This window comes from Neoarius graeffei, chromosome 5, assembly GCF_027579695.1.
Source record: "Neoarius graeffei isolate fNeoGra1 chromosome 5, fNeoGra1.pri, whole genome shotgun sequence".
NCBI lineage: Eukaryota > Metazoa > Chordata > Actinopteri > Siluriformes > Ariidae > Neoarius > Neoarius graeffei.
Window position 1 is genome coordinate 46,746,000 of NC_083573.1, and position 14,183 is coordinate 46,760,182.

General features: G+C 42.2%; 1 protein-coding gene across 4 annotated transcripts in view; it reads left to right on the forward strand.

Moving 5' to 3' along the window:
• osbpl3b (oxysterol binding protein-like 3b) overlaps positions 1–14,183 on the forward strand; it is a 194,158-nt gene that overhangs the window by 128,094 nt on the left and 51,881 nt on the right. For all 4 annotated transcript variants that reach the window (XM_060921826.1, XM_060921825.1, XM_060921828.1 and 1 more), the window contains 3 exons: positions 2,138–2,230; positions 5,691–5,850; positions 9,692–9,822. In XM_060921826.1, coding sequence (XP_060777809.1) covers positions 2,138–2,230; positions 5,691–5,850; positions 9,692–9,822 — 384 coding nt within the window. The remainder of the gene's footprint in view (positions 1–2,137; positions 2,231–5,690; positions 5,851–9,691; positions 9,823–14,183) is intronic.

Here is a 14,183-nt window from a genome sequence, read left to right on the forward strand (position 1 = left end):
CATCAGAGTAAATTCTGTATTAAAATTACTAAATAAGCAAATGCTGTTACAGTCCATGAAACAGGAAGTATGAGAAGAAAACAGTAAATCAGAAAGCTGCACACGTTTTCGCGGAAGCTGCGCAAACGTGTGCAGCTTTCTGATTTACTGTTTTCTTCTCGTACTTTAGAGTTTAGATTTCGAACATTCCTACGATAAAACGTCCTGCATAGTCTCTTTATGATAAACGTCTTAATGCCACTTACCCGTGAGGTTATCAAGTAGACTTCCTTCTTCGTAACCTTCCAGAGGTATAGTTGGGATACCCATCCCGCAACAAAATATTTATAAGCTTCCAGGCTCTTGTAAGCTTTGAGGCCTTTGCCAGTGTAACACGATTCACGATTAACAAGAAAATTGTAAATGTCGTGGTAGGCCAGATCGGGCAAATCGCCGGCACCGCAGCTCCGAATTTCCCTGAACAAGGATTGCGGCAAGTTGTACGGATCTGCAATCCCCAACCTGGAACACTTTTCCACGTAACGCTGCCTCACGTCACCTTCAAGATGCTGAACAAACTTAGACAAGTAATCGCGCGATGTAGATGGGGTATTTTCTGAATTTTCTTGGGGATTACTCCCTGGATCCATTACGCTCGCACAAGGTAAACAATCCTGATGCCATCCAATATGGCGGAGTACACACGTGCGGGTCACGTGACTGCACATCCTCTATATCCAGGTTCTAGAGCAGCATATGCTCCCATCCAGATGACGTCTCTTTCAGGGAAGACCTTGCATTTTCCAACATGACAATGCCAAACCACATACTGCATCAATTACAGCATCATGGCTGCGCAGAAGAAGGGTCCGGGTACTGAACTGGCCAGCCTGCAGTCCAGATCTTTCACCCATAGAAAACATTTGGCGCATCATAAAACGGAAGATACGACAAAAAAGACCTAAGACAGTTGAGCAACTAGAATCCTACATTAGACAAGAATGGGTTAACATTCCTATCCCTAAACTTGAGCAACTTGTCTCCTCAGTCCCCAGACGTGTACAGACTGTTGTAAAGAGAAAAGGGGATGTCTCACAGTGGTAAACATGGCCTTGTCCCAACTTTTTTGAGATGTGTTGTTGTCATGAAATTTAAAATCACCTAATTTTTCTCTTTAAATGATACATTTTCTCAGTTTAAACATTTGATATGTCATCTATGTTCTATTCTGAATAAAATATGGAATTTTGAAACTTCCACATCATTGCATTCCGTTTTTATTTACAATTTGTACTTTGTCCCAACTTTTTTGGAATCGGGGTTGTATATCAACTCTTTGAAGCTGATATTAAAATCCCAATTTTAACAAACATAGTGATGGGGAAGCACTTAGAGAAGAAGATTAGAGAAGTAGCTTTGGGACCAAATGTCTCTAGTTCAATTCCCTGGACCAGCAGGAATGGCTGAAGTGCCCTTGAGCAAGGCACCTAACCCCCAGCTGCTCCCTGGGGTGCTCTGGGTATGTTGTACGTCGCTCTGGATAAGAGCATCTGCTAAATGCCAGTAATGTAATGTAGTGTATGAAAATGTGCTAGGACTAGAAAGATTATTTATTTTGGGAGATACAAATGGGAAAATCAGTGTGAATCCCAGGAGACTTAATTCTTAGAAAAAAAAAAATCACCCAAATATTAGCATGTTACCAATTTCTCATACATTCTAGCTTAGCATTTTAAAATAAAACACTGTCATCAATTCAATGAATTAGTATTACATACTACAGTTTAAAGTAGTCCAACTGCAGACTTGGGAAAGAGCATGTCATTTTGCAGCCTTCTCTTGAGCCTGAAAAACTTACTCAGGCCCGAGGAGCACGAACAGCATTTTTACTTTTTACAGCCCTACATTAGTCCTGATGGCAAAATGTGTCTGAATCCAAATTCAAATTGTTGTCCTATAAAACCAGATGTGCAGCATCCGTTTCCTCATCTCTCCTAATTAGTTTATGCTGCTGTGATTTTGTGACATACAGTACATCCGTCTCAATAGGCTTTTAGGTTACAACTTTGCCCATTTAGATTTTTTATGGTCTAGTGCTCAACTAAGTGTGATGGAAACTTCCTGTAATGTAATATCTATTTAATGTCTCTACTTACAGGCATTTGCATATGATAGCCCTAAAAAAGAAAAAAGACATCCCAGGAAATGGCGTTCCAAACATTATAACAAGGACAACAAAACAACGCTGCAGGTATTGTGCTCTCATCTCTATCCATACCAGATTAAAGGAAACCTCCCCCCTGAAACATCTCATTATCTCTAGCCGCTTTATCCTGTTCTACAGGGTCGCAGGCAAGCTGGAGCCTATCCCAGCTGACTACGGGTGAGAGGCAGGGTACACCCTGGACAAGTCGCCAGGTCATCACAGGGCTGACACATAGACACAGACAACCATTCACACTCACATTCACACCTACGCTCAATTTAGAGTCACCAGTTAACCTAACCTGCATGTCTTTGGACTGTGGGGGAAACCGGAGCACCCGGAGGAAACCCACGCGGACACGGGGAGAACATGCAAACTCCACACAGAAAGGCCCTCGCCGGCCCCGGGGCTCGAACCCAGGACCTTCTTGCTGTGAGGCGACAGCGCTAACCACTGCACCACCGTGCCGCCCACCCTGAAACATGTTACTGAAAATATCTCATCTCATTATCTCTAGCCGCTTTATCCTGTTCCACAGGGTCGCAGGCAAGCTGGAGCCTATCCCAGCTGACTACGGGCGAAAGTCGGGGTACACCCTGGACAAGTCGCCAGGTCATCACAGGGCTGACACATAGACACAGACAACCATTCACACTCTCATTCACACCTACGGTCAATTTAGAGTCACCAGTTAACCTAACCTGCATGTCTTTGGACTGTGGGGGAAACCGGAGCACCCGGAGGAAACCCACGCGGACACGGGGAGAACATGCAAACTCCACACAGAAAGGCCCTCGCTGGCCACGGGGCTTGAACCCGGACTTTCTTGCTGTGAGGCGACAGCGCTAACCACTACACTGCCGTGCCGCCCTTACCCTGAAACATTACTGAAAATATGTTTATATTGAAATATTTTTGAAGTGTTTAGAGATTCTGGTGCTGATTTGTTGGCTGATATACTTCTGTTATTCCTTTGAACAACAGAAATATTATGATATACACTGGTACACTTTCTACATCTAGAGTCATAAATGTGTCATAGGGGTTTTTAACTTCAGTACCTGACATGTCTGATTTAAATGTTTGTCGGAAAACATGACATCTGCAGCTTTAAGATGGGCAAAAATAAATCGCGTTGTAGCTTGTAATAGGTGTTTCCTTTTAACCTATTTTGTAGCACTATACGATCCTTATTAACTTGTCTGACTTTGGAGCAAATATCTTTCACTGGTGCATTTTAGCTTCACTTGTCTGTGCTTGCCTTCCTTGCAGAGAATGTCTTTGCTTGTAAAACATGAACAGGGGCTGAAATTATGAAAATGAAATGGTTACTTCATTGTATAAGACTTTGATAAGGATCTCCATTGCTGTTTAACACATGCATACATTCTATGGTTATATAATTTATTTCAGTTTTATAAAGGGCGACGTTGCAGCTAATCTTGGATGCCATTTAATAATATCAGTGCTGCTGGGATGCAAGTCAGGTCTTGATCAACCCCGAGTGGGTTGCCTGGGCAAGGCTGTATGATGTTGTGAGAACCCAAACACCCAGGAAACATCACTGATGATGTGTCCCAGCACATCCATACAATATATCTTTTACCCAGAGACCCATTTAATCTAAGATGATCACGATCGTGATATTTAACAGTATGAGAGCAGTTCCCACAGCTAACATCTTCTTCAGCAATGGCAATATCCATAAATGAGATAACACTGTGTGTGCATTTGTCATGCATTGTGAAGAAGAAAGTGCATTCTCAACAAGACATAACAGCCTGAAATGGTTTGCAAATGGTTTGACTCCCACTGCTAAAAGTGGTGGTAAAAGCTGAGCTGAAGCAGATGTTCAGCCTTTGGTATGTTAATGATTATACACTCTGTTCATCTAGAGCCATAATTGTGTCATAAGCGTTTTTAACTTCAATACCTGAAACATGCCACTTCCAAATCAGGCCACCACAGGAACCTTTTCAGGAACTCTTTCAGAAACTTTATGCATTTTTTTTTAAACTTGAGCAACCAGGGCTGATTTTAGTAACTGGTTCTCGCACCCGAGTTGTAGTAGTTGTAATAATAATTACATTGCTTTTAATAAGTATTGAGTCTTCATCAGACTCAAGGCCATTTACAGAGTTCAACAAACGTAAGCATGTAATAAATAACAAAGAGACAAATTTAATAAAAATAAATAAATACATTTTAGGGCGGCGGCACGGTGGTGTAGTGGTTAGCGCTGTCGCCTCACAGCAAGAAGGTCTGGGTTCGAGCCCTGTGGCCGGCGAGGGCCTTTCTGTGCGGAGTTTGCATGTTCTCCCCGTGTCCGCGTGGGTTTCCTCCGGGTGCTCCGGTTTCCTCCACAGTCCAAAGACATGCAGGTTAGGTTAACTGGTGACTCTAAATTGACCGTAGGTGTGAATGTGAATGGTTGTCTGTGTCTATGTGTCAGCCCTGTGATGACCTGGCGACTTGTCCAGGGTGTACCCCGCCTTTCGCCCGTAGTCAGCTGGGATAGGCTCCAGCTTGCCTGCGACCCTGTAGAACAGGATAAAGCGGCTAGAGATAATGAGATGAGACATTTTAGGGCGGCACGGTGGTGCAATGGTTAGCACTGTCACCTTACAGCAAGAAGGTTCTGGGTTCGAGCCCAGTAGCCGACAGGGGCCTTTCTGTGTGGAGTTTGTACGCTCTCCCCATGTCCGCGTGGGTTTCCTCCTGGTGCTCCGGTTTTCCCCACAGTCCAAAGACATGCGGTTAGGCTAATTGGTGGCTCTAAACTGACCGTAGGTGTGAATGTGAGTGTGAATGGTTGTTTGTCTCTTTGCTTGCCCTGAGATGACCTGGTGACTTGTCCAGGGTGTACCCCACCTCTCGCCCATAGTCAGCTGGGATAGGCTCCAGCTTGCCCGCAACCCTGTGGTTACGGATAATGGATGGATGGATGGATAAATGCATTTTAAGATTAGATTCTAAGTAAAAGACGAGGCTTGTTTTACTTTCAGAGCCAGTACATTCCCATAAATATGAGCTCCATAGTGGTGCAACAGAAACGTAATCATCCAGTGGTTGTGAGTTTGAATCCTGAAGGTGCAAAAATGTGCGCATGAAAAAAATGACTTGACATGTGAAAATAGCCTTTGTGCGGGTAAAGCTTTTTAAAAACTAAATTAAATGTTATCCCTATTCAAGTAACAGAACAAAAGCAATAAAGAATAACAGCTTCTACCATCACTTCCTCCATACTTCTTGTTATATTGTGATATGCAGGAACTATGTAGCTCTTGTTTTGCAGAACAGGAAAATTTTATTTCCTCAAAAGGTTTTGGAATCATGATGGACACAGAACTACAGAAAACGAGTAATCAGATAGTACACCAGCAGACAACTGAACTTTCTTGTTTCTGTAAAACTTGAGCAACTGCCTTTCACTGTGTTACTTGAAGACACGGTCCATTCTTTTCAATGCTAATTTGCTGTCATTTCCCATCTCATGCTCTTGCAGGTCCCCAGTTGTATCTCCTCAGGTTCTGTGCGTCTCCATGCCTCCAATCCCAACCTCTCCTCTGCTGATCTGGCCATTGAGAAAAACTATCCAGAACCCCTTGACTTGCCCATAGATGTGTCCAAGCTACAAGAAGATTTCTGCCGTGTGGCCAGCAGCTGTGAGTGTTGCAAGATAACCATTTATAGTTTTTCTGTTTTATAAAAGCATCATGCCAGTATAGTTTTTCAAACTTTCATCAAACCTCATCTGTGTATCAGTGTATTCAGAGCACTCGGTGGACTTCATTTAGGGAAATCTTCCACACTGTGTAATGCGCAACAGCTGCTAATTGCAAATACACTGAGACAGTTTTCTCTCTGATAAATCCGGGGACTCCTCTACCCTCATGTGACAGCTACTCCGAGTGTGAAACTCTCCATCATGAGTAGTGAAACAGCAGACGCCTGGTGTGCTCGCACGTTTGACGGTTTTCTTCTCTAGTCTGAGCTCTGAGAGAACAGCTGTTGGAAGAGGAAATACATTTGCATATACTTTTTTTTGTTTTGTGTTGTACAGTGTCTAATACAAGAAGAAACCAAACACGTCCTCTACTTGCAGCTCAAAAAGGATCATTTCCGTGTAAATGCAGGCTGCAAAAGAAGTTAATTCTCTCATTAGTATAGAGATAGTATATCTCTGTGGAGGTACAGAATGAAAAGTCTGAAACATTTCATGCTGCCTGGATTCATGTTTTTTTTTTTTTTCACCTCCTGGGGACTCATAATTTCTCATTTATGAACATAATCTTTTATTCCTGTTCTTTAACTAATATCAAAAGCTCAGACAATAAATTCTGTGCTGTGTATGAACCATGTTATAAATCCAGAGGCTGTTTGATTATTGATTATTGTTATTAGAGCACTCTGGCGTGCCTAAATGTTTTAAAAGCACAACTCATTGTACGTTCAAGAATTATCGTTATATAGTTCTTTATGTAAAATTACATTCTGTTAAAAGCTGTTGTATATGTATAACTATATATTTTTTTAAGTTTGGATGATGTATCGTCCTGTCTAGGCTTCAATAACTCCTGATTAACAGTTTTCGGAAAGCTCCTACTCAAAAGTGTGTGACGTGACATAAATTACAAACAGATTTCTAATTAGAAATTAGAAGCAGCAGTTTCTGAGCTGTATGCAAAGGTTATGCCATTATTCATTCACTGAGTTAAGTTTAATTTTTGTGATTATGTTTTGATCCAGCCTGCAATATCACACAATCTTGTCACCCTGCAACTCAAATGTGACTTGAATCTGAGTTCCTAACTCAAGTAACTTTATTTACTGATATTTAAAGCAATCGTGTCATTTAAGAGGACATACTCTGTATGATCAACATACAACCCCAAATCAGAAAAAGTTAGGACGGTATGTTGAAATTGAAATTAAAACTGAAAACAATGATTTACAATCATTGACCTGTATTGCACTCAAAACAGCACAGGAGCACACTGATTCTTGCAACACCTTTCAAAAAATTTTGGGACAGTAAAGCATTTACCACTTTGTAATGGTTCCATTCCTTCTCACAACACTTAAGCGATGTTTACAGACTGAAGATACTAATGCCTCTTTTCCACCAAATCAGTTCCAGGGCTGGTTCGGAGCCGGTGCTGGTTCACAACTCGTTCAACTTGCGAGCCAGCTGAGAACCAGTTTGCTTTTCCATAGCTTGCGGTGCTAAGGGAAGCCACGTCATTACGTTGCTGTATATGTCAGTTACGTCGTTGTATACGTCATTACGTCGCTGTATACGTCAGTTAGGTCGCTACGTTTGCATAAACCTTGGCGCGAATATCGAAGCAAAAACAACACGGAAGCAGCAGCAGCAACAATAATAACGGATGACTTCGCGTTTGTACAGCTGCGGCTTCTCGTCGCTTAAAAATGGCGATCTTTCGCGGTCTTGTTATTGTTGTTGGTCTTAACAACTCCGCCCCCCCGCTGACATAAGCGGTTCTTTCCTCTGGCCCAGCAGAGAGTTGGTGCTAGCCTGGAACCGGTTTTTCTGGCCCCAGAGCCAGTTCTTTGTCACTGGAAACAGAAAACCCGGTTCCAAACTAAGCACTGGCCCCGAACCAGCCCTGGAACTGATTTGGTGGAAAAGGGGCATAACTGATGAAGCGTTTCAGGTGTTATTTTGTCCCATTCTTCTTGCAAACAGGTCTTAAAGTGCGCAACAGTACAGGGTCATCGTTGTAATATTTTTCGTTTCAAAATTCGCCACACATTTCCCTATTGGGGACAGAGGGGACAGGCACCCTCTTCTTCCACAGCCATGCCTTTGTAATGTGTGCAGAATGTGGTTTTGCATTGTCTTGTTGAAATATCCCTGGAAAAGATGTCATCTTGAAGGCAGCATATGTTGCTCCAAAATCTGTGTACTTTTCTGCATTAATGTTGCCATCACAGAAGTGTAAGTTACCTTTGCCAAGGGCACTGACACAACCCCATACCATTGACAGATCCTGGCTTTTGGACTTGTTGCTGGTAACAGTCTGGATGGTCCTTTTTGTCTTTGGTCCTGAGCACACAGTGTCTATTTCTTACAAAAATGACCTGGAATACTGATTCGTCTGACCACAGTACACTTTTCCACTGTGAGATGGTCCATCCCAGATGCCTCCCAGCTCAGAGAACTCCATGGTGCTTCTGGATAGAGTTAACATAAGGCTTCCTTCCCTTCCTTTGCTTGACAAAGGTTTGCCAAAGTAATCTTGAGCTCATGTTGTTATATCAGTTATAGATGAATGATGGTTCTTGATGCAGTGCCATCTGAGGGATCGGAGATCACGGGTGTTCAGCTTAGGCTTGCCCTTTACACACCATAGAGGGTGAAATATTCGAATCCCTTCATATCTTTCTTTGAGGAACATTGTTTTTAAACATTTCAATAATTTTCTTATTCCATCCATCCATTTTGGCATATCAGTACAGTGACGTGGCCAGTCTGACAGCTTCAGCCGTCAAAGTGTCTAGGGAACATCATAGTAGTCTTTTCCATTGCCTTCTACTGGATTATTATAGAGGTTTTCTCCTCTCAATCATTCACACACACACCTATGGACAATTTAGAGTAGCCGGACGACGAGGGAAACCAGAGCGCCCGGAAGAAACCTACAGGCACGGGGAGAACATACAAACTCCACACAGAAAGGCCTCCGTTGGCCGCTGGGCTCGAACCCAGAACCTTCTTGCTGTGAGGCAACAGTGCTAACCACTACACCACTGTGCCACCAATTTCCTTATTTATTTGTTGACAAACTGAAGATTCTCAGCCCATATTTGCTCCTCAAAGACGAAGCCTTTCCTGGATACTGATTGCGTACCAAATCATGATTACAATCACCCGTTGACATCACCTGTTTCAAATCACATCATTATTTAATTGTTTTACCTCATTACTAGCCCTAAATTGCCCTTGTTTCACCTTTTTTGGAATGCACTGCAGACCTGAAACACAGGAATGGATGTGTATTAACAAATGAAATGAAGTTGAGTAGACAAAACATGAAATACCTTGAGTTCAGACTGTCTGCAATGAAATACAAGACAAAGTAAATTTAGAAATCATTTCTTTCATTTTTTTATTTGCATTTTCCTTACCGTCCCAACTTTTTCTGATTGGGGATGTATATTAGGCCTTTTAATGATAAGGTTCTATCTGATAATTGTTATATTTTAGATAGTGAGCCATAAAGCTTTGGCCATCAGTAAGATTAATGCACATACAATGTTATATTTTCCATACTTGCAAACATTCATATTTATAAACTCATTTTTACAACAAAAAACTCGGATAGAACTGTTACATGGTCTCATGATTTTTGTGATAATTGTGTTGAATCAGACTGCAGTTTTATAGATGACTCACACAGGAATGTGTAAATGACTGTACACCAGGCAGATTGTATGCATTTTATTAGGTATAAAGATTTTTGAATGTGTTTGTGATTCCAGTGCACACTAACCTGAAGTCTGCTCTGGGCTCCTTGATGTCAGAGAAAGAGAAACTGAGGCAGATGATGGAGCAGGAGACATGTACATCTCCTTCTGCACAGCTCATGGGACTGAAGAGTGCACTGGCTTCTGTAAGCCTGCTACATGGAGACATGCACGTGCACACACACACACACACAAATACACATACTTGCTTTTTTGCATTGCCTACTCTGCATGTGCTTTTTAACACCCTGCTAATCGTATATTGCCTTAACTAGCTGGATGCCTTAACTCTTTACCCCTTAAAGCGCTGATGACATGTTTTTGACATCTTTGGCGATGTTTTATAACATAAAAAGTAATTCCCGATGATCCATATATTAATTCACGACGGCGCCTATTTTACAAGTTATGATAAAAAATGCGGCTATTTGGGCAAATTTGACGGGGCTGCAGCACCCAGGAGACGAAGGAGGAGGAGGAGCTATATGACGTCAGCGAAAGAACCTTCCTCCTAACTTACCAGTTTGTTGTTGATGCGACAGGTGTTCAGTTTATCATTATTAGTATTATTATTAGACATTATATATATATATAGTTATTGTGCCTTCGCGTTGTGTTGCCGGCTTTTGCTCCAAAACCCACAAGGATGGGGTAAGTTTATTCAAGTTTCCCAGAGATCCCGAGCTGCATGCGAAGTAGGTGAAGCAAGTCAGGCGCACTCGTGACAAGTGGGAGGCCTCACCAACATCCGTCCTGTGCTCTGAACACTTCGATTTGGATTGTTTTGACACCCTTCCCAGCTTAAAAGAATCTCTTGGGTGTTCAGTTCAGCACAAATGTGTGTTACTACCATCAGCAGTGCCTACACAGTGTTGCCAGATTGGGAGGTTTCCCGCCCAGTTGGGCGGTTTCAAGTGCATTTTGGTGGGTTTTGAACATATTTTGGGCTGGAAAACGTCAGCAGTATCTGTTGCCAGTATTCCGGAGGGGGTCTACTCGTAGCTGTGCCGGATCCAAAGACAGTCCTCCTGTCAGAACATGTGTTGTGAAACGACATAAGATAAAGGTACGTAGAGCTATAGATTCTACATGATAATCATAAATGTAATCATAAAGTCGGCGTGATATCAGTCATGTATTTGCTTGTGAAAGCTTGCGGCTTTCATGTAATTGCCGTCTAGCAACGAGAGGCAAAGGGTAAAGAGGGTAGGCTATCATAGATTCTATTCGGAAGAGATCAACACAATTCTAGACTCCCAGAAGAGGAAGAGCTAGCACTAGAGAGTTCACCGGCGTTTTCATGCGCCATTTCCATTGAGTAGAACCAGAGTAGAACAGCCAGTGAACCGCAGCGTGTTCTTCCGCTGACGTCACAACATGGCCGCGAGCCACGGACCCAGTTTTCTTGCGCTGTGCAATTAAAAGTTGGATATTCGCGTAACAACAGCTTCTTTTCACGTAATTATAACAGAAATCTAACATGTTTGCCATGTTGTATAGTTTATTTAAGAAATTGCTTAGAGTCATGTTCGTGTCATCAGCCCTTTAATGACGACATACCGGTATGACGACCCCGTGTATATCCCTTAATGACGACATATGATGACCCCCATGTATATCCCATAATGACGACATATGACGCCTTGTCTAAAACCTTGTCAAAACCTTGTTTTTAGACTTTTTTTCTTGTAAATATGTTCTAAGGGTGAACAGTATATACATATACAAGGGTGGCTGTAGCAACTGCTTTAAGGGGTAAAGATGATGTGAGCTTTCTAGCCCAATTAACAACTGCATACTGGGATTTGTTTTGCTTTCACTGTAATGCTATGTCACGGTTGCCTCTAAATTATTTTGATACTCAAATGTAATGTGAACTTATACATCACATAACGTATTTGTTTTTACTGGATTGCAAAGCATATTTACCTAGAATGGGGGTTCCCAAACTTTTTGGGCAAATTTTAGACAAACAATGTCAAATGAACAAATAGCCAGGGAATTTTGCGTGACTCCAGGTTTTCACCACCCTACCTTTTTTTTTTTTTTTAAACGTTTCCAGCTTTATAATTTAGGATTATTGCAGCATTTGAACATTTAACCATTGTAATGTGCGATTATAGGCAGGATGAAGAAAAAAGCAGCCTTTATTTCTTCTTCTTCTTCTTCTAAAAAAACAAACAAACAAACAAACAAGGGGGGGCGGCACGGTGGTGTAGTGGTTAGTGCTGTCGCCTCACAGCAAGAAGGTTCTGGGTTTGAATCCAGCAGCCAGTGAGGGCCTTTCTGTGTGGAGTTTGCATGTTCTCCCCATGTCTGTGTGGGTTTCCTCCGGGTGCTCTGGTTTCCCCCACAGTCCAAAGACATGCAGTTAGGTTAATGTAGGGCAGCCTTGGGCTGAAGTGCCCTTGAGCAAGGTACCTAACCCCTAACTGCTCCCCGGGTGCTGTAGTGTGGCTGACCACTGCTCTGGGTGTGTGTGTGTTCAGATGGGTTAAATTCAGAGGATGAGTTTCACTGTGCTTGAAGTGTGCATGTGACAAATAAAGGTTTCTTCTTATTATTTGTCACATATGCACCACAGCACAGTGAAATATTTTTCTTCGCATTTCCTGGCTTGTTAGGAAGTTGGGGTAAGTGCATAAACTAAATCTAATGATCATTGCCAAATTTCCAGGCATTGGTCAAACACAGGGAGGCAGCATCAATTAAGAATAATTTATCATCATGAACAGGAAAACAAATGAGGGTCAAATGGAAAGTATTAGGCATACAAAACAAGGGTTAGAAACACAAATTAAGACCCCGTTTACACGTAGCCGGGTATCTGTAAAAACGGATATTTATTTATGCGGTTGCACCCATCATTTACACGTAAACGGAGGCTTCAGTCACTGAAAACGGCTGCTTTCGAAAACTCCGAGCAAAGTGGAGATTTGTGAAAACTCCGTTTTCATGCCTGCGTGTAAATAGTGGAAAACGGCGTTTTCTCCGTGTTATGGGGGAAACGGAGTTTTAGCATTATGATCTGACGGTCCCTCCTCCTTGGCTTTCAGATCTCTGGTTGGCTTTCTATTTGTTTGACATGTTTTTGACAGCCTTCCCTGGCTGTTTTTGAGCATTGTGTAAACGGAATTATTTTCTAGTACGGGGAGGAGAAGATACCCGTTTTCATAAATACCCGGGTAAAATACGTGTAAACGAAGTATAAATGAACCAGGCTTCACAAAGAAACAGACACAAGAGGTTATAACTAGGCAAACTAATGATGAACAAATACAAAACAGCTGGAGGCAATAAGGTGGTATGCAAATAAAGAAATAGGGGAGGCTGGTCCGGGAAGTAAAACCAAAACATCATGATAAGAGTCTGAGCAGCGCATGTCATGATGGGTACGTGCCTTATACTGAGGGATTTGTGACAATTGTATGTAAGTAACATGTGCAACATAAGTAAGTAAAAACCCAAGGAAAACTCCTTGCATTGATTTTCCAATCGAGTGGGAAGAGCGAGTTTGACACGGTTTTTCGAAAGGTGGGAAAATGTGTTTGAAAGCACACATCTTATCTCCAGCTTCAAACAATATGTAAGGAGTAAAGTAGAGCAGAGATCGATGAACAGGGAAAATTGTCCGTTTATTTATTATTGAATTTCTACACTAGTGCAGTATGTGAGGATAGAGAAAAAGACTAAAATACACTAAAAGAGATTGTGAGTTTCAGTCACTATCCACTTGGGGATCACAGACCTTTAGTTTGGGAACCCCGATCCAGAAGAAGCATTGTTGCTCAGTGAATGACTTGTTATTGAAAAATACGTCCATATCTCAAGCATATCAACAGCCCCCCCCCCCAAATTCTACTTCTTGTACTACTATATTTCCCAGTGCCTATGCTGGATTTGACCAGTAGTTCATACAGTCATGTCACAATTACAGTAGTTACAGATAATAACTGAGAGATTCTGCTTGAAAGTGGGTTATTTCTCTGACTGCACACAACCATGAGCTAAGCCATATTTTAGCACTGTTTTCCTGGCACAACCATCGGTCCCACATTTCCAACTTCCAAATGCTGGTCCATTTCTGAAGTAATCTCAAAAGCTGAGGCCGCTAAGGAGGGAGGATGCAGGAGGGGATAATCCCCCTCCCACTGGGGGGTCCGGGGGTCTCTCCCAGAATTTTTTATTTATTTTTTTTAATGGCATTGAAATATGCAAGTTCCAAGCTTGGTTAGGCTTATTTTTATGACATTTAATATTGGTATCAAAACTTATACACTGCAAAAATCTCATCTCATCTCATTATCTCTAGCCGCTTTATCCTGTTCTACAGGGTCACAGGCAAGCCAGAGCCTATCCCAGCTGACTACGGGCGAAAGGCGGGGTACACCCTGGACAAGTCACCAGGTCGTCACAGGGCTGACACATAGACAACCATTCACACTCACATTCACACCTACGGTCAATTTAGAGTCACCTGTTAACCTAACCTGCATGTCTTTGGACT